The following is a 25,826-nucleotide window of genomic DNA, read 5'->3' on the forward strand; positions in this document are numbered from 1 at the left end:
ATCTTTTGACAGCCCTAGTTTTATATAACCTTCCAGATATGTTTTTATTAGAAATTTTGTTAGCTTTTCTTTAGTAGCATATATTAGAAAGGATCGAGGAATGAAATCTCTATTTTCTTGTCATCACTGTTGCATGTAAAGCTGTGTTTGTCCGCTGCATCTTTGCACTGTGCTGTTTGTCTAACATGTTTCTGTCACCTGCATGCAACTCTGTGTTCTGTTCAGCAAGATCTACATGTAATGGTTACTGTATATATAGTGGTGTAGTCGTTGTGTATGGAAATGTTATAGTATTTTTAAGACCTTGCTGAACACTGAATCTCTCAGTTCAGATGTATTTGTGTCGAATGGTCTCACTGCAGTGATTGTATTTTGTTTTGTGTCTCTGTTAGTGTTTTACTGTGTGTGCAGGGCCATGCCTTTGTTTATGCTCAAAGCAGTTATTGAGATTTAGATTAATTGCATTTTTTTTTTTACTTTAAATGGAATAGTTCGCACAAAAAGGACATGTCATTTATGCATATATTGTCATTTAAAACCCTTTTGTGGATCACAAAAAGAGACCTTACGTAAAGTGTCCAAGGCGATGCTTTTGCTGTTGAATATACACTTCAATGTAGTGCTGCTTAAAGGGATAGTTCACCCAAAAACATGAAATGTTATTTACTTTTTCTTGTGTTGAACACAAAGGAGATACTCTGTAAAAGGAGGCACGTAAACAAAAAGTTTCTGGTCCCCATTGTCTTCTGTAGTATTTTCCCATACCATGGAAGTCAATAGCTACCATCAACTTAGTTTACCATGACTCCTCAAAATATATATATTTTTTAGCAGAAAAAAATAAACTCCACCAACATGAGGGTAAATAAATGATGATAAAATGTTCATTTTGGGTGAACTTTTCTTTTAATGATTTTGTGAACGCATTACTTTTCGGAGCTTGACAGCTGCCGCTTTTATTCTAGATACAAGAACAGCGTCAACACTATGCTAAATACCTCTTTTACCTTTCTTTTCCGCAAATGACACAAGGCTGTGTAAATGACAGAATTTTCATTTTTTTGGGTGAACTGTTCCTTTAAAAAAAAAAGTCATATCTACAGAATTCTGCATTCCTTTCGACCTTTTTAAAGACAGCTCAAATAATAGCAGCCAGCTCAAATGCTGAGAATGACCCCTGCTACCCTAAATGTTCCCTGATCTAACTCTAACTCTCTCCCTTCCCCACTCACAGATCTCCGAAGCCAGCCCTTCCTGCGAGCTGACGCGGTGATCCGGAATGGGTGGAAGCGACCCTAAAGACCCCTCACTCACTCACCCACTCTCCTACTCTCCCCCGCTTTCTTCTGAAATGGCATCTTCCTGCAATTCACAGTGACCGAGGGAAGCGCAGGACCCAATCAGTGTCTTTGGTTTTAAGGGGTTGGGGAAGTTTTTATTTATTTATGGAAATCCTTTTCGGATTCTGCACTGGAGGCTCTTTCAATAAAGCCATAAAAGCACAGACATTAAGGGCGGCCTCACGAACGCTCACACACGCAAACCCTGAGGAGCGTCTGTAACAGCTTGCGCTGGCACAGGAAAAACGCTTGTCGTGGTTGACACACAGACAGCGGTAACACTAGCCTGCTGACCCTGAAGAGCCTTCCAACGGGATCTCACGCCCATTAACGTGGATTTCCTTTTATTGTGCAATGCAAGCATGACTTTCTGTCTGAGGTCACTGACTTTAAGGCCAGAGCCCGTTTGTACAGTTCTTTCATTAACTATGAACTCAAAAGATGTATTAATCCTAACTACCTGGAGCGGACTAGTCCGTCTCTAGCATTTTAACCCTATGGTTACAAAGAAGTGCCTTTCTGTTGAGTCAGTATTATTTTTTATAGCCAATATTGATGCTTCTAAATTTATACTTGTGCTAGTCATTATGCTGTAACATTTCATTTGCTTCTTGTAAATATTATTATATGCAGTTATCCATTGCAGCTTTAACAAAAGAGGCCGAAGTGCTGTATTTGACTGACCAAGTGTCTAGTATCCATGGTGCCTTTTCCACCCAGCTTTTTAAATGTTTAATGTGCGTGTCCAAGAACACAGTGTACATAAGGTTATACCATGCCTTGAAACGTATTCTTTCTCAGAGAATAACGTTCTTTACCACAGAATTCTTATGTATATAAATGCTAATGTCCAATGGGAACCACTCCAGGATCGTAAAGATGGCATAACGAAATCTTTTGGCTGTGCAGTTTGTAAAAATGAAGGACATTCGTCATGGTTTATATCAATTCACTTGGTTTAAACAAATAATAACGTTTTATGAGATTAATTTACCCGAATGGAATAACCATTTTCTTTGCACTATCATTGAATAAGAACCGATTATGCAACTAGCGACTCGATACGAGCTTTACATTAGCAGTAACTTAGTGGTTTTTACTGCTACGTTAAGTAACTGTTGGCAGTTGCTTTGTTACTCACAATTCACTACGGTCTTAAAAGCTTTTATAAAACTAAATGTTTTGAATATTAAAGATTATTATTACGTTAAGAAAAATACATTAGGTGGCATCTTACCGCTAGAAGAGCTGCAGCGATCTCAACACGTGTCTATCAGGAAGCTGTTCTGATCAAAAACAAACCAGGACAGGAAGTGTCCGTTTATAAAAAAAGAAAAGAAAAGAAAAAGGGACGTATTATTATCGCTGTCGCTCAAGATAAGTGAAAACATGTAAATTTAACACTAACAACGTTTATATAATCTTGGAGTTATTTCCAAGACGAAACTTTTATATATATTTTGTTGGACGTAAATCAAGCCATTTGGGAGGAAACGCAAAGCACAAGATGAATGTACCAAATTTTTAATGTTATTTTGGTTGAAACAGACCAATGAATGCAGCAGTTAACTGGATATTCAAGTGGCAAATAAAAATATTTGAGAGTCGACTTTGCCTTTTTGTGAATTTGATTAGTGCATTTTCTGTTTACTGTAGAGCAGTGGTTCCCAACCTTTTTTAACTCACAGCCCACACAACCAAACACATATGTTTCCGTGGCCCACTGCAAAAAAATTAAAAAAAAAATTTAAATGTATGCAGCAAAAATATGTTACATAGCCTAAATCGGCGGGTTGTTTTTAAACCAATCAACGACCTGGAATAGTGAACGCATAGTAACAGTTTATTATTTTTTTATTTTATTTAATTAATTATGATATTTAATTATTACTACACATTTTTACGTACATTAGCAATATTATTATTTCTATTGATAATAGCTGGCGGCCCCCCCTGCAATACCGTTGCGGCCCACTGGGGGGCCGCGGCCCACAGGTTGAAAACCACTGCTGTAGAGTAAATACAGATGAATGAGACAACTTTTGGATTTATGTATTACTTTTTACACTTTAGCCCTATTGTAGATTATCATGGTGCAGGGACAGCAGCATGCAATTCTGTATTTACAGCTATTATTACTGTTATTACATCTGAGGCATAAATCTAACAAATTAACATTTATTTATTTTATCGATTTATGTTTCTAAAAGGACGATTTGTACCCATTATCAAGCTACAGCAGAGCACCAATCCAGAAACCACTTGTATTTTTTGTTACGTACACATTTTTTTTATTTTTAATGTGTTATTGTCTGCGATTCATGAAGATCTCCAGCTGGAAACAAAAGAAACGAACATCACACCGTCTCTCCAAAAGAAGGGCTGAGCCACCATGCATTTCTACTATAAAAAGCAGTTTAATTATTTTGTATATAAAAACAAAAACCAAAAAAAAACCCAAAACAAAACAAAAACCAAATGAACCAACAAAACTACAGAAACGGTTGCAGGGTTGTGACACTAGTCATCTGTGACAGTAAAAGGCCACCGAGGGCCGTGCTAAATTACATTTGATCGTAAACAGAGCAGACACTTTACGTTAAGTCCAGATGCTCGGATGAATACTGTTAACATGTATCTGTTGAGCCGACGCTAGTCTTTTTGCGCTGTTGAATCCATGCATTAGCCTATGGCGCACGGGTTACCTCCATTAGAAGCAGTGGACGCTCGGCCTCAAGCAGGGCTGGCCGAGTCTCTCTACAGGTCAGGCAGATGGGAATGATGGGAAGAGTAGCAGCAAGGCAGTGAGTTATTACTGGATCCACACAAACCTCACAGGAATGCACTTACACTGAGCATTAAGTCCCTAAGACACAAAACTAGTGAACTAAAAGTGACATACAGCTTCCACCGAAGTGGCATGGAACAGTTCTGTCGAAGCCACACTGACAATCATCTGCGTGTTTCTCCTGGCTGTTTCCGGCGTACTGGAAGACATGGCGTCCGATGAGGCCTGCATCCTTTGGACGTACCGCTTGCGTACACACCAAGGCCACTGATACCCTGGAAACAGTTCTGATAAGTCCTTACATTTACCATCCATTTGGATTCACTCACTCGGTCATTCAGTCCACATCTTTTCATCCATTAAAAAAAAAAAAAAAAAAAAAAAACGAAGCTAAAACAAAGACAGTTATACTGCTATTCGTACGGGTGTCTGCTTGTATTCCTGGGTATATTTGTCAAGACACTTTGTTAATTATATATGTAAATATATATAAAATCAATCTGTGCAAGGAGTATGACAATCATCGTAAGCGTTGTTCTCTGAGATAACAGTATAGAAATAAAAGCGATGCTGACTCGTCCACGTCTCGCAACACTTGGGCACGCATATTCATTCTCAGCCATCTGAAATCACACACGGGCCGAGTCAGCATCATTATCATTCAGTCGGCCGTGCCCCCCTCCCTTACATTTCATTAGCAACACTTGGCAATTTTGCTTTTCCTAAAAGAAACATTGATCTCTATACAATTCATACAAAAATAAACTTAAAACCGAGAAAAAAAAAAAAAAAAAGATTTCCCATGTTGTTGTTGGCATCTTGTTGAGCACAGAGGTAGTGGCTAAATGGAGGGGAAGGGGGAGAAATTAGGTATGCAAAGTCTGAAAATAAAAAAAGGGAAAGAAACAAAAAATGTGTATAGAAAATGCTTTTGTTGACCAGAAGGATTTCTTGAAGAATAAAATATAATACTGCGATCACATACAAAAGTGTCCTTCATTTTTATCTTTTTGTGTTTTTTCGTTTTTTTTTTTTGTTTTTTTTTACATTTTGTACAGTGTTCCTGCTCTTGTTGCTTTTCCTCTGACGTGTAAAGGCATAACGGTCTGCGTGAGGGTGGGCGTCCGGTCGTGACTATGCCAGCGGGTCTCCCATGTCGTCGTCTCCTGCAGACAACAGCTCTTTCTTCTCATCTGTGCTGGCCAGAGAGTTACGGCTGTTGTGGGCACCCATGTAGAGAGTGGCGTATACGGGGTTGGTGAAGTTTGTGGGCTGTAAGAGAGACACAGCAGATGAGCTGATGATTATTTGTATGGCCCATAAAAGACAATTTTGAAATTCCAAACTATTCTAATGACCAACATTACTAATACCAACCGTACCAATCAAACAATACCAAGTATAAAAAACAGATATTCAAGACAAACATTAAGACTGCAAAAGTCTCCAAACATACTAGTATGGTATTTATATAAAATATCCAATTATGTAATATTTTTTCTTTTACCAAGCTAATAATTAGAAGTTTGATATGATCATATATTTTTTTTTTATTTACACACCCACACTGACACACACACACACACACATATATATATATATATATAAAAAAATCAACAATAATAATGGTATATAATTGAATATAAATAATATTAACAAATTATGTATAATATAAAATATAAGTTTGATTTTAATGCTAATTATAAACTATAAATATATTAAAATATTTTATATAAAACAGTTCATATATTATATGAATTCATCACATCATCATAAATTGGTCACATCAGCAACAATGGCTATGGTATAATTTAAAAACCTAATATACAGTGATAACATTTTCTTAATCACTACAAAAACATAAATAAAAATATTGCTGTTAATGAAAACCTTATAATCAATAGTAAAATGTTTTTTTCCTTTAAACATGCCTAATATATTTTTCTAATTCTTTTTTTTTCTCAGAAAAATATATTAGGCATGTATTAGCAATGCCTAAGTTTTTGTAGTGATTAAGAAAATGTTATTACTGTATATTAGGTTTTTAAATTATACCATAGCCATTGTTGCTGATGTGACCAATTTATGATGATGTGATGAAATCATATAATATATGAACTGTTTTATATAAAATATTTTAATATATTTATAGTTTATAATTAGCATTAAAATCAAACTTATATTTTATATTATACATAATTTGTTAATATTATTTATATTCAAATATCTAATATAATTTAAAATTTGAAATTCTACAAAAAATCCTCCTGGTTTTAAATAAATATGAAAGAGTGTGTCTTGAATGTGTAATTCATCATCTTGTATACACAATCTGGTCATGTGTATCCAGTAGCAAAAAGTTAATCTGCTACTTGATTCACCTCATAAAGCCTGATGTATATGCATTAATTTTATTTACCATTCATATATTATACAAAACAATAAACTATTTTACTTTAATATTAAATATTTTAGCCCAAAGAACATTTAAGCTCAAAATAATATTTACAAAATTAAAATTACACTTTAAATTACACAAATAATAAAAAATATTCTAAAAATCAAAAAGACAAATCTAGTATGCAAGACCCCTATTAGGAGGTAAGAAAAGAACAAAGGTGTCACCTTATCTGGATCCAGAGTAAACTCAGAGTCCAGCAGCTCCCCTGCATCATCGTCAGGCTCTCCTTCGTAAATCTTGTACGCCGGGTTCCCGATCTCAACGTTCATGGCTCCGTTGGTCATCCTCTGGTGCTGGAATCCCTTAGCGCTGTGGAAAAAAACACCAGTAAGCGGTTACAATCTCTGTAAAAGGTTCTTTGCAAAACACCTCTGCAGGCCGAGCCAATGCACAGGAAGTTACACTCACACACACAAAGTAGCCTATCTCCAAGCAACTCACAAACACAGACACACAGCAACATCCACCAGGGTCTCTCCTGCCGTATAAACACAAGTGCAAGGAGCCATGACACTTTGAGGAACCATCCATGTGCTTTCAGGTGGAGACTGCCAGCTAGAGTGAGCAACTCTGCAGGGTCTTAGAGAAAGCTGGATATCCACAAGACATGGTCCACTACGGTCAATGAGGAGCCAAACACTTCAAGCACAGCGACACTGCTCTCACGGACATATAAAAACGGACACACGTCTACAGGATGGCGCGAGGAGGTGTGAGAGGGACAGGACGCAGCGCAGAGCTGCGTCTTGCACCAACCAGTTGATCTATTTTAGCTGTCGTCAATAGATCCCTGTGTTCAAACTGGTAAAAACCACAGGAATACCACAGTAACAGCACAGGATCAGGCAGGAGAAGCAGGGAGAAAGAGAGGTAGAGTATGATGATGGGGGAGGAAGAGAGGATAGAATGGACTAGGATGGGACCCTGCTGTTATAGAGTCAGAGTTACCGTGAACATCTGGAGCTGGGCTTGCCCCGCCTCACAGACCTGAGAGACAGAAAGATGCAGTTTAACCACAGAGAGAGAAAGTGAGAGCTGGAAATTGAGTTTAGAGTTAAAATAAAGTGGAAGGTGGAGGAATTAATGCTCTAAAGCAGGGGTCTTCAACGGGGTGCTGAAGTGGGTCTGCTAAGTGTTGTATGAGCGTAAGCCCGGGACAAAACAAGCTGACTTCAAACAACTAGCAGTGCTGAAAGACGACGCCAGCGTCTGCATCAAAAAGCTGCACTTGAACACACTGTACAGACTACTTTAAATTAATATGTGCGATCTCTTATCAACTGAATTAACTGTCTATATCAGCAGAGATCAATAGTATATAGTATATAAGATAAACATAAACCAGCACTTTCTTACCATAAAAAAATGTATTTTAATTTATAAAATGCATTTTATAATATGATCATTTACATAATCAATATGGAGTTACCATTATGAAATAATAAAAAACAATTACATACACAAGTATAATTACATAAAAAAATATTTTCTTCAACCAAAAAAAAAAACTATATAAAAAAAAGCCTAATAAAATGATACCCTTATCACACTAAATTGTGTGTAATTATTTCCTTCAGCCAAGCAAAATTAGTATAATATATAAATATCACCCTCGAAAGGTCCTTGGACGGAAAAAGTCAAAGACACCTGCTTTACAGTAAAATGAGGGAGATGAGGACAAAAAGTCTGATCAATACACAAAATAGTATTAGCTATAGCCCTGGAGCGTCTCTGAGTTCCTTTGTATACACAGAAATTGTTTCATGTACTTACCCACGCATTCTCTTCTTGTACCACAAGATGGCACCAACCACTATCAGAGCAAGTAAAAGCAGTAACATCACAGGGATGACCACTGACGCAGTATCTACACAAGGAAGAGATGAGCTTTATTATTATACTACTGCCCAGATTATTAATACAATATTGACCAGATTTCTTCATGAAAACAGGCATGCAAAAAAGCTTTGCCATTACAGAGATTCTTTTTGTTTACCTTGAACATGAATCTGAAAGAAATGCTTTCACTTACTTCGAGGGTCTGGGTTTTGAACAGGCGCGACATTGAGCTCACAGCGGAAACCTGACCAGCCTGTGTGACACCTACATAACACATACCCTTTACGTTACTGGCAATCCTTACATAGAAACTAGGTTTTTTAAGATCATTCTATGGACAGGTTTGTCAGCTGTCTCAAGCACAAAGCTCTAAACATTTAGGTAGATTATCTTTTATTTGGGATACCACAAGGTTCAGTACTAGGCCTTTTTTTGTTGTTATGTTATATATTATATTTGCAGTCTAATTATCCATTTTATTTGGGTTTTATCTATTGGTATTTTTTCTTTCTTTCTTTTTTAAACCAACAAAACACTTCCAAAAAAACCCCCACTTTTTAATACAGTTCTGTCCACTTTACCTGCACTGTGGCAGCATAGTATGTGGATCTACAGAGCACTGGCCCTCAATGCAGAAGTCGTCACAGGTGTAGCACGAAGGCCTCTGGATGTTATTACCACATCTACACAGAAGAACATAAATTATCACAGCACTCAAATAAACAGTAAACAAATTATACATATATATAAGATAAGGTTCGAAGACTATGAAAGCCCAGTGATCCGAATATGCTAGTACGTACTTGCATGTTATCCCGCTGCCTAGCACTTCACACTTGCCCGTGCCACAGTATTCACACTTGTTCAGCTCACATTGTGGTCCAAAGTACGACTCCGAACACTGGCAATGTTTAGTGCCATTCATCATCTCCATACAAGTACCTCCATTCTTACAGAAGTCCTCACAATGACCTGCAGAAGATTGATTTCCAGTACTTATTTGACTTTGTTTCATGTATTAGTAAGACTTCTGCTGCAAACAGCTAATGATAATAATAATAATAAAAAAACTTTAAGACAACTGAGATTTTGGAAAAGGCTGAACCCTCTATTTAGGGTGACAAGTAGTTAAACTTACTGTACTGGCACTGGTCACCCAAGAAGCCGTTTGGACAACGGCAGGTTGGCTGGTTGCCCTGGTTGACAGTGCAGTTGCCCCCATTCTGGCAGTAGTTGCTGCAAACATGCAAGTTACATTTGGGGCCAGTAAAGCCAGTCTGACAGCGGCAGGTAGGAGCACCTGAAGAGAGGAAACAGAAAGTGTTTCTGATATAGCTATGAAAATGAAATGTGAGGAACCCCGGTAACAAAAGCGCAATGTCTCTGTGAGTGTGTGTACCAGTGCGTGACGGGGAGCAGGTTCCTCCATTCTGACAGTAGTCTCTGCACTGGTTGATTTCACAGCGCTCTCCACTGTAACTGGTGGGGCAGCGACATTTGGGCTGGTTCCATGCGTTGAGGAAACAGCTGCCACCATTCTGGCACTGAACGTTACATGTAGGAGCTAAACAAAAATGTTAAAGATGACTGATTGAGCGAACATCTTAAGTTTTATAATTTAAACATTTGAAAGAAATGTCTAAGTAGTATCAGAAGACATTTCATTAACATAATGGCTTCAATCAAGCTCAAACATTTGCATATACACAATATTTAATATGTGAAAAATCCCTATGTTTCAGTATAATAAGTAGTTTCAGCATTGTTATGGCTGTGGTATAAAATGAATTAGAATATAGTGTGAAAGCAGGGTCTTACTGAAGGGGGATTGGGTCGCTGGTGGCACCTCTGTACAGGTCCCGTTGTCAGGAATATGGTCATTAGGGCAGGTGCACACTGGCCCGCTGGGACTGAGCAAACACAACCATTCACATTTCTTCCTATCGCATGGATTAGTCACTGCAAAAAAAATACACCTATTAGACAGCAGAAAAAAATAATACACTCATATTCGCAGTCAGACCCTAAAAAACGTGTCCAAACCACAAACACTTTCACACAGACACTCACTCTCAGGCTGTTTGTAGCGGTGATACAGGACTATGTCCGTTGCGTGGTTGATGCCAGTGGTCAGATTCTCCGCCTGACCTTTGCCGAACTTATTAACCCGGAAGACAAAGTTATTGGTATAGGTAACACCATAAATGTAATCCTCAAAGATGTCAATGCTGAAGGGGTGAAGGAGATCTGTAAGAAAATAAGAGAAGCTGATTAATGTTTACAGTTTAATGTACAGTTTCGGTTAAAAACCCAAACATGCGAACAGTAGTTTATATTATATATACATTTTAGCAGATACAGTCAAGGACAAACTTTAATCCTACAGCATAATAACATTACTGAACTGTTTTTGATGTTGGATACAGCCACAATGGGGTCAGAGCCATCCAGACGCACACTGCCAATCATAGAGAGCTTGACATCTGCCCAGTACAGACGCTCATTGAAGTAGTCCACTGCAAGACCTGTTTTAGAAAAGATGTAGGTATTAACACACAGATTTATTATGAAAGCATTAAACTAAGATGGTTAAAAGCATCATTGCGCTGGTAAGACCTGTAGGCCATTGGATGTTCTCATGGACCAGGGTTTGTCTGAGTGTTCCATCCATTGCTGCAGTCTCAATCTTTGGATGATTCCCCCAGTCAGTCCAGTACATGGTTCTGATATTATGAAACAAAAAGGTATCAACTTGAAGCGACTGTACTGTAGAATTAACAAATCATACAGTACAGTATATGCTTCATACCCTCTCTGAGGATCCACTACGATGGCATAGGGCTCATCAATCATGCCAGAAATCAGCGTCTTTCTGTGCTGGCCTGAAATCTGAGCAACCTCGATCACATCACGTCCCGAATCGGTCCAGTAGAGGTTACCAGCCACCCAATCTACCGCAATTCCACGTGGCATTTTCAAACCTGGAATCTAAAGAGGAGACAGGGAAAATTCAGAAAAGGTATCGCAAAGCAATAACGAACACGAAATGTCTCGACTTACATCGAGGTTAGTGACACTGCCTTCGCTCTGCCTCGTGTTGCGATGAGAGTTAGATGTAGGACCTGACGGCGAGGATGGAGAGGGCAGCTGGAAACAGGAAATGCCAGACGTGTGCCAATTGGTCCAGAAAATGCGATTGGTCTTGACGTGCAAGTCCATGGCATCGATACGCACATTGGCGTCACCCTGGAATGTCTGCTCATAAACCCACTTGCGCATATCAAGATTTAGACTGCGGATCTCGTTATCATCCGCAATGTAGAGGACCTGTTTACTAATGTTCTGACCTGCAGATTGACACAAATTTTTTTTTGATAAGTGAATCCATTGGAGAGCATGCAGAACTGATTTAAAGTGATCTAAAGAATAAAATCAGCACATACTGTCAGCCTTGCACGTGTTGTTAATCCTGGTGAAGTATTTGTGGCAGCTGCACTTGTAGGAGCCCTTGGTGTTGTTACATATGTGAGAACACATACCAAACTGCTTGCACTCATTCTTATCTAAAAAGCGAACAAAACAATTCACCAAATGTTGATTTGCAGGTGGTGATAACCTTCACTGACATGAAAAAGGACTGCAGCTTTAAGATGGCAGACCATGTACCTTCACAGGTGTTGTGCCCAACTCTCTGGAAACCCTGTTTGCAGGAGCAGAATGTGTCCGTGCCGTTAGAAATGCAGTGAGCCTCATCGCCATCTCCACACAGAGATTTGTTACTCTTACAGTCATTCAGCATGGTGTCTAAAAAAATGAAGACAGGCACAGGAATTCAACTTCATCCACAAGGATGGGCACTGGCGTTATAAGAAACTAATAAATGTAGATGTGGGATTCCTGCATATCGCTGTGCTATACAGATGACAGCATATTACCTGTCTTGCAGCCAATCTCATCTGACCCGTAATCTTCACAGTCATTAAAGAAGTTGCACCGCAGATTGGCATTGATGCATTTGCCATTGCTGCACTTGAACTGATCTTTATCGCATGTGGATGTGTGGTCTCCTACACAAACATATACCATGTCGCACAGGTCATGGAAACACATATAAAATCATCAATGCACGTCAGAGCAAAAGACACAGACACTCACCACAGTTGGTCTCATCTGAATTGTCTCCGCAGTTATCCACACCATCACAGCGCTTGCCACTCCAGAGACATACGCGGTTATTCCGACAGCGGAAATTTCTAGTGGGTGGGCACTGGAAGTTTCCTGAAATACAGAAAGGAAAAGGTTTACAGGTTGAGCTTACTATGTATTGTTATTTTTCCATTCATCACCAACAAAACATAAATATCTGATCATTTTTATTACAGTTCAACCGTGCGTGAGAGTTCTTACTGCATTCCTCAGGGTTCTCATCAGAGTTATCTCCACAGTCATCCTCCCCGTCACACTTCCAGGACAGCGGCTTGCACAGAGTGTTATTACACTGGAACTCATCATGGGGGCAGTGCCGTGCCACTGAAAGAGAGAAAGAAAGAGTGAGATACACAAAATCGCATTTTAAAAAGAACATTTGAGACATAAGCAAGCCTGTTTTAGAAAGATGCAGACATGCGTACTCACCAGAAATGTCACAACTCTCTTCATCACTGCCATCAATGCAGTCAGCGTCAGCATCACAGCGCCAGCGAAGCGGGATACAATGACCATTCTTACACTGGAACTGATCCTCCTCACACTTCAGATCACAGCCATGCTGAGAGACACAACAATAATATATGTGAGCCTGGAGCACAAAACCAGTTAGAAGTAGCAATAATATTCGTAGAAATAACCAACAATACATTGCATGGGGCAAAATAAAAAATATATATATTTTATGCAAAAAAAAATCATTAGAATATTAAATCCATAAAGACATTTTATAAATTTCCAACTATATATATATTTAAACTGATTTTTTTAAATCAGAAAAATATGTATTGCTAAGAACTTTAAATTTTAACTATTTTAAAAGATGATTTTCTTAATATTTTGTTTATTTTTGCACCCACAGATTTTAGATTTTCAAATAGTTGCATCATATCTCATATCCCAACAGTCCATACATCAATAAAAAGCTGATTTATCAGCTTTCACATGACGTGTAAATCTCAAGTTTTGAGAAATTGACCCTTATGGCTGGTTTTGTGGTCCAGGATCAGTGTTTAATATGTAATATTACAACAAAGTGCTGAGTGTCACAAATGGACTTACTGTATGTACTAAATCACAAAAACCAAACTGCTAAATAAGCTTGTTTTTTAAACTGGAAGCAACAGTTGCAAATGTCTTAACATGGATTGAGCTGTCAGGACCCATTCACTGGAGATTACCTATCTGTTCAAATTCATTCTGATGAAAAAACAAACTCATTGACATCTTGGCCTGAAGGCATGCACAATTTCAGTCGAAATGTTTTAGGTTTTGGGTGAACCATTCCTTTGAAATTTTACCTTTTTTAAAGAAACTAAATACTCAGAAATAGTTTTTAATAATAAATAAAGTTTTTAATTAATAAATCATGAGAAATAAAAGAGACGTATGACAAATTTGTCCATTTAAAAGAAGAATCACTTGGTTTCAGGTAAATATAGGAATATTGCATTTAAGCATTAAAAAATGGTCCCTTGATTATTGCAGTTTACAGACCGGCTATACCCATTTCATATGAGATTTTGAAGCAGACCAGTGAACTGCAGTACCTCATCAGATCCATCTGAACAGTCATGATCTCCATCACACTTCCACCTCCCAGCAATACAACGGCCGTTAGTGCAGGCAAACTCACTTTCAGAGCACTGACGTGGCACTGGAAGGGAGGAAAAAGACATAAATCTTAGAAAAACAACAGATAGCACAATAACTACAACAACTACAAGGAAAACAGGAGGAAAGAAAGGGACAAAGGTCTATAGGTCTATAACACTACCAACACACAGTTCCCACATAATGATGATCATCAAACTTTCATTTTTTCAAGACAACAAAACCACAAAACAAACCCAAATCGAACTTTATTCAAGTGTCAAGATCTGAGCGTATAACCAAAATTTCACTAGAAGCTTTTAACTATTTAATTTCGAGTAGAAAAAGGAACAACATCATTTCTCCACTAGGGAGCTGAAGCAGCATTTGGCTTCTTCCGTCACAAAAACGAATGGAATCATGGGGAGATGAGAAGAGAGGAGAAGAAAAGGGAGCCAGGAATAGGTTGGTGGTTGGAGGGAGGAGAGACCTACCTCTGAGTCAAGCCAATGGGTCAGTGTGAAATGAAGAATAGAGACAACATGAAGTGAGATGCATCAGTGAGCAACGTGAGTGAGCCATGATATAGGACAAATACCCACAATGCCTCCCACAGACATATGCGATGGTCACAAATAATACTAAACCACTAGAAATCACTCTTATAACTAGCATACATGTCTCAGGAAGCAGGAACACAAAGGTCATCGTAGGTTCAGACACATACCGCACTTCTCCTCATCTGAGTTATCTCCACAGTCATTGTCATAGTCACACTGCCAGCGGCCCGGCACACAGCGGTTGTTCTTACAGCGGAACTGGTATGGCTCACATGTTCTCTCATCTGCCTCAAGAAAAAAAAAAAAATGTATTCACTTTTATCAAATTAAATAACGAGAGTATAACGAATAATTTGTACACAGTTCCATGAGGAATCCACATTTAGAAATCAATAAAAAAAAGCATAAAATGTGAGAAAACGAAGGCTGTCGCACCGCACTCCTCTTTGGGTTCATCTGAGCTGTCTCCGCAATCATCCTCTCCGTCGCATGTCCAGCGGGACGGGATGCATCGGCCCGAGTCCTTACAGCGGAACTCATCCACACCGCACTTCATCTGAGCTGCAGAAAACACAAACAGCTTCAGTTAGGACTGTCAGTTAATTATTACTTTTATTAACTTTATCTAAGGCTATTTTTGCAGGAAGACGAAGATAAAATCAGTTAAAAATAGGTAAATATTAACCATTGAAAAATAATAGTACTGAGCGATTGATTAATTATGATGAATTGCAGCAAAAATAACATGATTATTAATAATATATATATATATATATATATATATATATATATATATGTGTGTGTGTGTGTGTGTGTGTGTGTGTGTGTGTGTGTGTGTGTGTATTGTTGGTTTTTATTTCCTTACTGCAGTTGGCCGGTTCATCGGACTCGTCCACGCAGTCGTAGTCTCTATCGCACACCCAGACTCGTGGTATACAGCGTTTGGTGATAGCACACTGGAACTGGTTAGGAGCACAGGTCACCTCAGCTGAAGGACAACAAAATTACACTCAGCCAATCTGCTCATCAGAAAACAGCTTAATGCATAGCGTAAATATTAAAACATTCAATTTCTCAATTAATGAGGGATATCGGACTTACGACAGTCTTTCTCATCTTCTCCCTGGCCGCAGTTGTTCTGACCATTACAGCGCAGGATTCCAGGGATACAGCGACTAGGATGTGAGCACTTAAACTGACTGGGCAGGCAAACGTGGATGTCTGAGCAAGGACAAAATTGAGTAACCATTAAGCAATTGTCCTAAAGATGATTATTTGAGTTCTACACAATTGTCTGGACATCATACCACAGTTGGCTTCATCAGAGTTGTCCTGGCAGTCGTTGTCTCCATCACAAATGTAAGCTGGGTTGGTGCAGAGGCCTGTGCCACACTGGAACTGGCCTGGTCTGCATTTAAACTCGGCTAAAAGCCAAGAACAGAGAGTATGAGAATGTTTTGTATGTTTGAGCGTCTCTCTCAGTTAAAGCCCTTGTACTTACGGCAATCTGCAGGTTCATCTGAGCGGTCTCCACAGTCATCCTCTGTATCACACTTCCACCAGAAAGGAATGCACTTATCATTCTTGCAGACAAACTGCATTCAGAGAGAAAGAAGAGAGAGCACACACAATTAATAGCGTTATTTCTGACAAGTACATGTCCAGGTTATATTTGACTCCAAAATCACAAGATTTATTTCAGTGTTAATTTAGTGTTATTTCAGTGTTACTTTAATATTATTGATATATTATTATAGTGTTTATAATTTAATAAGAATCAGCATTAAAGATAATTAGCATTGCAAGTCAAATGAGCTTATTTGTGCCAAACTAACACACACCTGGCTGGCCGTACAGTTGGACAGGCACTGTTTTCCATCAGCAGCCAGATAGAAGTTGGTGGGACAAGCACATTTGTACCCTCCTCCAGGTGAGAGCAAGCACAGGTTACTGCAGCCACCATTATCCACCTGACACGGGTGACCTGACACTACAATCATAAGAGCGTCAGAGAGGAGAAAGCTCAGAAACCACACCAAACACCACAGAAAGGTTTCCATTCACAGCACGTGTGCATCTTCTCACCCTCTGGTTGTCTGGAGGGATGATAGATGTGTATGTCCATGGGTCTGTGGAGGGTGCTGATCAACATGGTCTTGTTGGTGCCCAGGGTTTTGTGTGCTCTGTTAATGGACTTGGTCTCCCAGTCGGTCCAGTAGATGTACTCCTCAAACAGAGTCATGGCAAAGATGTGAGGGATGTCTTGATTCAGCACTGTGGGTAAGACAACATGAGATGTATATTTAATAAAGCAAGAAACAGAATACTCAAATAAGGGTGAAACTGTATTTTATCGTATGATTTCAATGGATTGTGAAAAGCAGTTTAAAGTATCACTGATTAATATCACTCTTCCTATATTCAAGGCCTTGATTAAATTAGCAAAAAAGAACTTCATAAAAATTAAGTATGAATGACAGATGAAACATTAACTAAGTTTTTTTATTTTTATTTAATTATAACACTGAAATTGTCTTAACTATTTTATATATATATATATATATATATATATATATATATATATATATATATATATTCAATAACTTTTCAAAACTTTCAAAAAGAAAGAAAAAGAGAAAAAGACTATTTGCCCATATTTGGCGTTCAATGGCTAATAATATGCCACTTGTTTAGTTAACTGTGGTAGAAGTTAGCATGAATGTAATAACATTGTTCATAAGATAATATTTCCTGGCATCTTCTGACTTTTAGCAGTACAAAGTTGAACCCTTTCAATCTAAGACAGATCTAGCATGTTCTTACGTAAGCTTTCTGAATATGAGGAATTCATATGGAAATAAACCTCCTCCTCACTGTCTTTTGCACATTCCAGACTCAAAAACAATAGATCAACTGTAATATTACATAACACAGACAGTCTATGATGTAATTTCTTGGCGACATGAAGGCTGGGTCACTCCTTTGTCTAAACTAATTGCCTGACAAATAATGACCTCACAGGCAGTTTGTGTGTGTGTTTGTATTCACCAATGTGTCTGTTGGTTCCATCCAGGCTGGAAAAAGCAATGTAGTCTTCACGAGCATCTGCCCAGTAGATGCGGTCATTAATAAAGTCTAGTGTCAAGCCGTTTGGCCATGTGATCTTATCTTGAATGATGACCTGGCGATCTGTGCCGTCCATGCCGATGCGGCCAATATGTGGCACATCACCCCAGTCTGACCAATACAGATACCTGGAAATAATAAAGCACCAAAGTATAAATTAACTATTTAAAACAACAAAAGCAATAACATATTTACATAGATCAATTAAGAGAAAATACTAAAGTATTTTAGATTGTTATTTTATAAATATATATATATATATATATATATATATATATATATATATATATATATATATATGTATATATATAATACATTTAGAACATTATTTTTGTATTTAAATATTTGTTATTTTATATATATATATATATATATATATATATATATATATATATATATATATATATATATATATATATATATATATATATATATATATATATATATATATATATATATATATATATGGGTGTGTGTGTAAAAAATGCAAAAAAAACCTGAAATACATAAATCTGACTCTGATATACAATTATCATGGCGTTTAATCACAATTCTAATAGACTCATGATCCTAGAAAATAACTAGCAATAACAGGGAAAGTCAGAATAAATTATATAACACATGACGTAGACGATTTTAGACTCTCACCCATTCCTCACATCCACAGCCACGGCTCTGGGCTCCCGCAGGCCGCTGTTAACCAGCACACTTCTGTAAGCTCCGTTCAGCTTGGAAACCTCAATAGTGTCTCTGCCTTTATCACACCAGTACAGGTTTCCCCCGACCCAGTCCACAGCCAGACCATCAGGGTTACTCAGAGAGGTTCTGTGCAACACCTATCCAACAGCCAAACAAGATAACCACAGGTGATGAATTATATCAGAGGTCGAATTTTATTTTTAAACATGAAGAATCATCAAAGAGCAGACTCTAGAACTACACTGACCTGCACGTTACTGCCGTTGATGTTCATGCGACGGATCATGCTGCCTTGTGTCGTCACGTCAGTCCAGTAGATCATCTGCTCCGCATAATGATAGTCCAGAGCCACTGCGTTATTGAGCCCCTGTTAACACAAACACATTTAGCACACAAAATAGTGAGACAATTAGCAAAATTAGAAATCCCAATAGCCTCCAAATAACATATTTAGGCTGACAGCCACCTCACCTGTTTAATCAAAGTGTAGTTCGATCCATCCAAGTTGAGTTTTCGCAGATAGTAGCGATTTGCGAAGATAAGGAAGGGCTCCTCATCTGAAATGTAAGCAACACTCTTATTGTAAAGCAAACTTTGAAACTGATATTCAACAACTTTAACACTTTTACTAGCAATGCAACTTTGCACTGTATACATAATGCTCTGATAAAGAATAAACAAGAGCAGTGGTTTTCTATCCTGTACCTCTGTACCACTGCTCTGCACATCTTCCATGTCTCACTTATGTGACATACTCATAATCTGAATCGGGTGTATAAATTAGGGTGACATTAGAGCTGTGGGTCCCTAGGAACAAGTCTGAAAACCACTGACATAGAGTATCCACTTTTCATCAACGCAGAAGTAAGCCTATGGGTGAGGCTTCTGGTTTGTTAGACGCTACACATGCAATAAACGGTAAAACTGTATGCACTACAAACCAATGTGTTTATAATTAAAATAATACATTAAAATAACAATAACATGGTAAGGCACACCAATTCTCAATATGACAAAGGAAAATTAACTGTTCTGTGCAGCAAAAAACGCTGGATGCGGATGAAACTGGAAGCTAGACCCATATAATTTTTTTTTTTTTCCATTTTTACGAAAAAGGAGGATAACAGAACTAGGCGATAGGGCTCACCAGATGTTGATTTGCAGCTGGTGGGGTCATCGGGACGTGGCACAAAGCCATCTACACAGAGACAGTGGAAGCTACCATGTGTGTTCATACAACGCTGGGCACAGGGGTACGTGGTGGTGCACTCGTCCACATCCACACACGTCTTGCCATCTTGCTTCAGACGGAAACCTGGATGACACCGACACTGCAGGGGCCAGGCATACGGCATCTCATGTAATCACCGTTATATGTCCAAGCAATTAATTTGCATATGCATGACGTTTAACAAGAAAAAGTATAATTGTACCTTGAAGCCGATCTTGAGATCTTCACAGAGCTGTGAGCAGCCGCTCATCTTACTGTTGAGACATTCATTGATGAAGCAGTTGTTCTCGTCAGACCCGTCTCCACAGTCATTCTTACTGTCACACAGCAATGTCTCGTTTACACACTTGCCATTGGTGCACAGGAAAGCAGTGTCATTGCAGCGCCTCTCTATGGATAAAAACAAAACAACAACATATCACATTTCTGCTCCAATGAATATCAGTGTATTATTTGGTAATATTATAGAACAATATATACAATGCTCGAGAACAATATCATATTTATGTACCACAGTGCGTGCATTTACATGGAACTCCAAAACACTGTGGATCTTTTGGAACTTTTGCACTTAGTAATAGATTTTAAAGAGGTCATCCATAACTATATATTCATAAGTCACTTCAACCCTGTCAGAGATCCAGAATTAATACTGTCACAGGAAGTTGTGGCTCTAATGAAGCAGTGAATTGAACAGTATTAAGCTCCTTTAACACACTACATTACACACCTGGCACACTTCCAAGAACCCACAAGAGCCTGTTTATTATTACCACATATTTTTATTGTTAGTCACACGACTGTAATATAGCCCTGCGCTTTCAATTTCACACACGTTTGCATTCAAAGACAAGATCGTATTATGATTAAATGTGCAAAAAGAGAAATAGTTACAGAAAAGGTATCGGTTTATAGACACAGATATCAGTGAGAGTGGCAAAATGTTCTTTTTTAAATATGTTTTTTTAAATTCTGTATCTTTGTTGTATTTAAAAAAATATATATCTAAATTACTCACGTTTTATCAAAAATATGTTTTATTTAATCTTTGTTACAGGTATTAATAAAGTAAATAATTTGACAGCAGCCTTTTTTTCCCCACTTTGTCCTTTAAGGTTATCATACTCACCTGAGTCTGTACAAAGTGGGTTTTTGGGAGCTTCATCTGATTGGTCTCTACAGTCAAACTCTCCATCACACTCCCAGTTCTTCTGCTTCAGGCACTGGCCATTAGCACAGCGGAAATCATTCGGTCCGCATGTGGGATATTCTACATTATGACAGGAAAGACAACATCTGAGTTAATGTATGATTCACTGTGTGGGTCTGTGTGGCTAGTCGTAAAAAATAACGCTAAAAGATCCACCATAATGGACTCGACATGCTTACCACACTCGGGCGATTCATCAGAGCCATCGCGGCAGTCAATGTCATGATCACACATGAAGTTTTTGGGAATACACTGATAATTCTGACACTGGAACTCAGAGTCATCACAGGTCTTATTGAACACTTGAGAAAGAGAATAGAAAAAAAAGCAAGAAATAAAGAGACAGATTAAATGAAGAAACTAGCCAGAAATAGTTTCTTCCAAGGACTTCCATGGCACAAAATCAGCAATTCCCCTTGAAACTCACCACAACCAGCTTTAATGCCCTCATCTGCACCATCAGGACAGTCTTTATCCCCGTCACACTTCCAGCGCTGAGAGATACACATGTGAGAGCCAGGACACTGGAATGCTTCTGGACTGCAAGTCTTTGTCTCTGAAAAAGATACATAAACTCAGATTTACTTACACATTCCCATCGCTCAGCTAGATTGACAGTGAAAATCATCATGCCTAATATGAAAACAAAAATGTAATACTGGTAAAGCACTGACTTCCATAGTATTTTTACACCAAAACATCTTCATTTGTGTTTAACAAAAGGAAAAAAAACTGATCAAGCAATGATTAAGCAAATGATGACAATTTACATTTTTGGGTGAACTATCCCTTTAAACAGCATTGTTTTGAACTTACACGGTCACAGATGTGAGGATAAAGACAATGCATAATGCAAATAATAAAATGCAACCAACCATATAATCATGCATAGTGAGATCAGCTTAAGAGCTTTTAAAAGGGGCAAAACGCTACCATTGTTCTGTTGACGTCAAAAATGGTGCGTCCAAACAAACTCAACGGTGGTGCAAATTCTTCCGTTGGTAACTCGCCAAATTAAACAGATGCTAACACGGACAGATTGCGTGACATCCTCAAAAAACCATGAACAAAGGTAAAAGTCAACCCAGAGCGCATTAAATATGGGTTCACTTGCAGTGAGGATAAACACAGTTTATTTGGGGTCAGAGCTTTGGTTGTTGATGCAAGTTATAACGTGACTCACTGCATTTGCTGTCCTCATCAGTGCCGTCTCCACAGTCATCAGCACCATCACACACCCAGGATTTGGAGATACAGCGATGGTTCCCACACTCAAACTGATTTGATGCGCAGAATTTATCTGAGAAAACAAGAGTAAACAAACTTATCGACAAAGAAACTAAATATGATTCTAACTTAATTATTAGGTGTAGCTGCGGTCAGGGGTCAGAAATGAACCAGAATTGTGTGAAATAGCAAAAAAGGTACAATAACATAAGACAAAAATAAATGTATATTAATTAGGGCTGTCAGTTGAACACAAACACAACCAAAAAAGATTATTCAAATCTATTTTTGTGTTAAATGAGAAACTATCACGTAGTAGAAATTGTAGCTTTAGAAAAAAAATATTGTATTTGATTTGATTTTTTAAATTATTTATTAACCTTTTTTTTTTTAAATGAAAATTATACTAGAAATAAGAAACTAAAACGGCTCTCCCTATGAAAGGGCCTTTGAATCATTGGTTCACATGATTTGTTCAGAACATGGATTCATTCAGAAACTAAACACCATTGTGTTGCTGAGAGACGCAAAACAATTCTGTTGTGTATGTAATGTATTCTCTGCACAATTGAGCAAAACAATTGTTTTGTCAAAAATGTAACACAATGTCAACTTATTACCGGACTGTTGTATAAAATCGCATTTAATCTTGTGATATTGAGGACTGCTTTACCTGCTTGAAAAAAAAGTGAGAATGGAAAAATGTCAATCAATCTTGTGAAAAGTTCAAGAGATGTTCACTAACCACAGTGAGACTCATCTGCTCCATTCTCACAGTCGTTCTCTTTGTCACAGGTCCAGCTCATGGGAATACAGCGGCCGCTCGGACACGCAAAGAAGTTCACGGGACAATTATGCTTCCTTTTCTCTGTAGCAAAGAAAGGTCGATTTCATTATGCCATATCACACATATTTTATTTGCTGTGAAAATGAGAGGATGTGTCAGTGCTTGCTGAAGTGTGAAGAATCTGACCAGGACAGTTTCTTTCATCTGAGAAGTCCCCGCAGTCATTGGAGCCATCGCAGCGCCAGGAGGGGGCGTAGCAGAGCGTAGTGAACTCACACCGCTCAAAAGTCACTCCCTTCACTCCAAGCAGATAGTAACTGGAGCAGTCAGTGGGGCCTGAAAGAAAATGCGCAGAAACATTGTATCCATTCGAGAGAGTTTGTAAATATTAATACCTGCAATCTTTTGGTTTTGGTTACCAGATCAGATATTTTTCGAGTAGTACTTACTGCAGTTTATCTCGTCGCTGGCATCCTCACAGTCCACAACCTGATTACAGCGACTAGAGTTAGTGATGCAGGAGCCGTCTTTGCACTGGAACTCAGCAGCACTGCACAGAGTCACTGAAGTAAACAGAGATGGATACAGTGAGGAATTATTACAGCCGTCACAATACACGTATAAGACAAGCTTCATAATACTACGGTTGAACCGCTGATGGCAGATGGAGCATTCTGATGACGTCTTTCATACTTTTGTGCACATTGACAGTCTGAAATGTTTGGCAGTCAATGGGACATTCAGAAGTTCTTAGAAGACGGACAAAGCTTTTACGGATTTGAAACAACTTGGGGTAAGTGATTAATGAGTAAAGTTTTCATTCTGGTTGTAGAGTAACCCTTTAATCTCCATTTATTTTAGACAGTCACACTTACTGTTACACGGCAGCTCGTCTGAACCATCTCCACAGTCATCAGTGCCGTCACACCAAGAGCTGTGTTTGATACAGCGTCCGTTAATGCAGCGCCGGTAGCCCTTCTTACACATGCGGTTCGCTGCAAACAAAAAAGGAGAGAAAACGTCAACCTTTCTAAATTTGGAAATGCTTCTGGAAACTACAAAGCAATTAACGAGAAGCAGTGTCATCCTTACCGCAGTAGGACTGCTTCTCATCAGACTTGTCCTTGCAGTGGCCGAGACTGTCACAGGTCAGGCTGTAGTCGATACAGTCGCCGTTTCCACATTCAAACTCATCCACGCTGTTGCAGGTTGTGTTCTCCGCTGGGAGACAGGGAGATACGCTTTGGCATTATGCTACACTTTTCAGAGGAAACTAATGGAGCATGTTTAGCTCATATTTTAGAGCCTAGCTTCCTGTTTGTGTCTCTCACCCACGCAGGTGTTGTCTCCCAGTAGTTTGCGTTCTCCACGGCAGCTGCAGTTGACTCGTCCTTCTGACGTGAGCAGACACAGGTCCTGACAGCCTCCGTTATTGGTGAGACATGGAGAAAATTCACCTATACACACAAATGACCAATTTCAAATGAATTATGCAGCTCGGTCACACATAAAATCATAATCAGTTCCATTTATTTTCATTAATCTATTATGTTAATTCTATTGTGTGCTAGTGTAAATAAATAAATTCACAAATCTTTGAAAGCCGTTTCAGAGCAGTGTTACTTTTGTTTCACTGAGATACTATTATAGTTTTTTTAAACTGGAATTAGAATGTAATAGAAATTTCTGTTTTCATTTTCATTTTAAAGCTAGTATTTTGGCCATTTTTATTAGTTTTTGCTGTTAAATTTGTTTTTTATATACATTTTATTTTAGTTTAAATTTAGTTATTTTAATTTATAATAATGGCATGCTGAAAAAAAATAATTAAACCGTAACTCTTTTCTTATAACACCTGGATAAGACAGTCTTCAGGAAAAAAAAACTTACAGCTATTAGTGTCTTTGGCCACAGCAATGATGCCCATTGGCTGTTGAGGAATGTCGGCACGCAGGACTTTCATATCTGCGCCGTATTTATTAGCTCTGAGCACAGCTCTGCGCACCCAGTCTGTCCAGAAGATATAGTCACCGTACACCGCCAAACCGAAAGGATGAACTGGCTCATTCTTTAGGACCACCTAATCACGTACAATTGACATTCATTCATTTTGTAAAGAAATTCAAGGTGTACAAGATTGTCAGGAGTGCGTGTTTTTATGAACTCATTGTTTCTCATGAACAAATCTAAAAAATAAGACAAGAACAGAGAGGAACTCACAAAGCGTCGACTGCCATCATACTCGCAGCGCTCAATCTTGTCAAATGTGGCGTCTGAGAAATAGATTTTCTCAGCACGGTGGTCGATGGCCAGGCCGTTCGGGGTGCGGATGTTACTGCCGATGATCACAATGACATTCGCTCCAGAAAGAGACGCTCGCATGATACTTGGAGCCTGTTCATTCCAGTTAGTCCAGAACATCAAGCTGAAAGATTGAGCACAAAATTGAGCACAAAATGGAATTTAAAAAAAGAAACTGACATTTGAGGTCTACTCACATCAAAAGCAACACAAGATTACATATAAAGCAAGAAAAGTCCAAACTGGTCAAAAGAGCAAATTGATATTATTAATACATATTAGCACTGTCATATTATTTGTGATTAATTGCATACAAAATAAAAGTATTTATGTTTATGTATATACAAATATACACATATGTGAAGCCACTGATATATTTATACTATGTTTTATATTATATAAAAATATATTTAATACATAAAAATAGCACATTTTAAGCAGTATATACATGCACTTTT

General features: G+C 38.2%; 2 protein-coding genes across 7 annotated transcripts in view; one reads left to right on the forward strand and one right to left on the reverse strand.

Annotated features, from left to right (window-relative positions):
• Positions 1–2,949, forward strand: part of fmnl3 (formin-like 3) — a 37,369-nt gene extending 34,420 nt beyond the window's left edge. For all 5 annotated transcript variants that reach the window (XM_043224627.1, XM_043224629.1, XM_043224626.1 and 2 more), the window contains one exon: positions 1,235–2,949. Coding sequence is in view for 1 of the 5 variants with exons in the window: in XM_043224626.1 (XP_043080561.1) it covers positions 1,235–1,299 (65 nt within the window). In the remaining 4 variants the exon portion in view is untranslated. The remainder of the gene's footprint in view (positions 1–1,234) is intronic.
• Positions 2,950–3,737: 788 nt separating this feature from the next.
• Positions 3,738–25,826, reverse strand: part of lrp1ab (low density lipoprotein receptor-related protein 1Ab) — a 95,665-nt gene continuing 73,576 nt past the window's right edge. Inside the window, exons 43-90 of one of the 2 annotated variants that reach the window (XM_043224623.1) lie at positions 25,288–25,492; positions 24,958–25,147; positions 24,399–24,524; positions 24,160–24,288; positions 23,943–24,062; positions 23,517–23,630; positions 23,254–23,403; positions 23,026–23,148; positions 22,237–22,353; positions 21,481–21,609; positions 21,233–21,355; positions 20,973–21,113; positions 20,046–20,233; positions 19,760–19,943; positions 19,084–19,169; positions 18,860–18,979; positions 18,562–18,749; positions 17,836–18,041; positions 16,873–17,061; positions 16,629–16,777; positions 16,289–16,382; positions 16,095–16,211; positions 15,889–16,008; positions 15,653–15,775; positions 15,223–15,348; positions 14,955–15,071; positions 14,185–14,291; positions 13,064–13,196; positions 12,836–12,958; positions 12,584–12,706; positions 12,364–12,495; positions 12,095–12,232; positions 11,872–11,991; positions 11,489–11,775; positions 11,238–11,416; positions 11,045–11,151; positions 10,834–10,953; positions 10,499–10,675; positions 10,247–10,387; positions 9,828–9,992; positions 9,567–9,728; positions 9,232–9,400; positions 9,010–9,111; positions 8,622–8,692; positions 8,363–8,456; positions 7,538–7,576; positions 6,754–6,898; positions 3,738–5,400 (exon numbers count right to left, since the gene is read on the reverse strand). In XM_043224623.1, coding sequence (XP_043080558.1) covers positions 5,263–5,400; positions 6,754–6,898; positions 7,538–7,576; positions 8,363–8,456; positions 8,622–8,692; positions 9,010–9,111; positions 9,232–9,400; positions 9,567–9,728; positions 9,828–9,992; positions 10,247–10,387; positions 10,499–10,675; positions 10,834–10,953; positions 11,045–11,151; positions 11,238–11,416; positions 11,489–11,775; positions 11,872–11,991; positions 12,095–12,232; positions 12,364–12,495; positions 12,584–12,706; positions 12,836–12,958; positions 13,064–13,196; positions 14,185–14,291; positions 14,955–15,071; positions 15,223–15,348; positions 15,653–15,775; positions 15,889–16,008; positions 16,095–16,211; positions 16,289–16,382; positions 16,629–16,777; positions 16,873–17,061; positions 17,836–18,041; positions 18,562–18,749; positions 18,860–18,979; positions 19,084–19,169; positions 19,760–19,943; positions 20,046–20,233; positions 20,973–21,113; positions 21,233–21,355; positions 21,481–21,609; positions 22,237–22,353; positions 23,026–23,148; positions 23,254–23,403; positions 23,517–23,630; positions 23,943–24,062; positions 24,160–24,288; positions 24,399–24,524; positions 24,958–25,147; positions 25,288–25,492 — 6,646 coding nt within the window. In that variant the 3' untranslated portion in view covers positions 3,738–5,262. The remainder of the gene's footprint in view (positions 5,401–6,753; positions 6,899–7,537; positions 7,577–8,362; positions 8,457–8,621; positions 8,693–9,009; positions 9,112–9,231; positions 9,401–9,566; positions 9,729–9,827; positions 9,993–10,246; positions 10,388–10,498; positions 10,676–10,833; positions 10,954–11,044; positions 11,152–11,237; positions 11,417–11,488; positions 11,776–11,871; positions 11,992–12,094; positions 12,233–12,363; positions 12,496–12,583; positions 12,707–12,835; positions 12,959–13,063; positions 13,197–14,184; positions 14,292–14,954; positions 15,072–15,222; positions 15,349–15,652; positions 15,776–15,888; positions 16,009–16,094; positions 16,212–16,288; positions 16,383–16,628; positions 16,778–16,872; positions 17,062–17,835; positions 18,042–18,561; positions 18,750–18,859; positions 18,980–19,083; positions 19,170–19,759; positions 19,944–20,045; positions 20,234–20,972; positions 21,114–21,232; positions 21,356–21,480; positions 21,610–22,236; positions 22,354–23,025; positions 23,149–23,253; positions 23,404–23,516; positions 23,631–23,942; positions 24,063–24,159; positions 24,289–24,398; positions 24,525–24,957; positions 25,148–25,287; positions 25,493–25,826) is intronic. The other variant, XM_043224624.1, reaches the window with a different exon arrangement.

Source organism: Puntigrus tetrazona, chromosome 23, assembly GCF_018831695.1.
Source record: "Puntigrus tetrazona isolate hp1 chromosome 23, ASM1883169v1, whole genome shotgun sequence".
Lineage (NCBI taxonomy): Eukaryota > Metazoa > Chordata > Actinopteri > Cypriniformes > Cyprinidae > Puntigrus > Puntigrus tetrazona.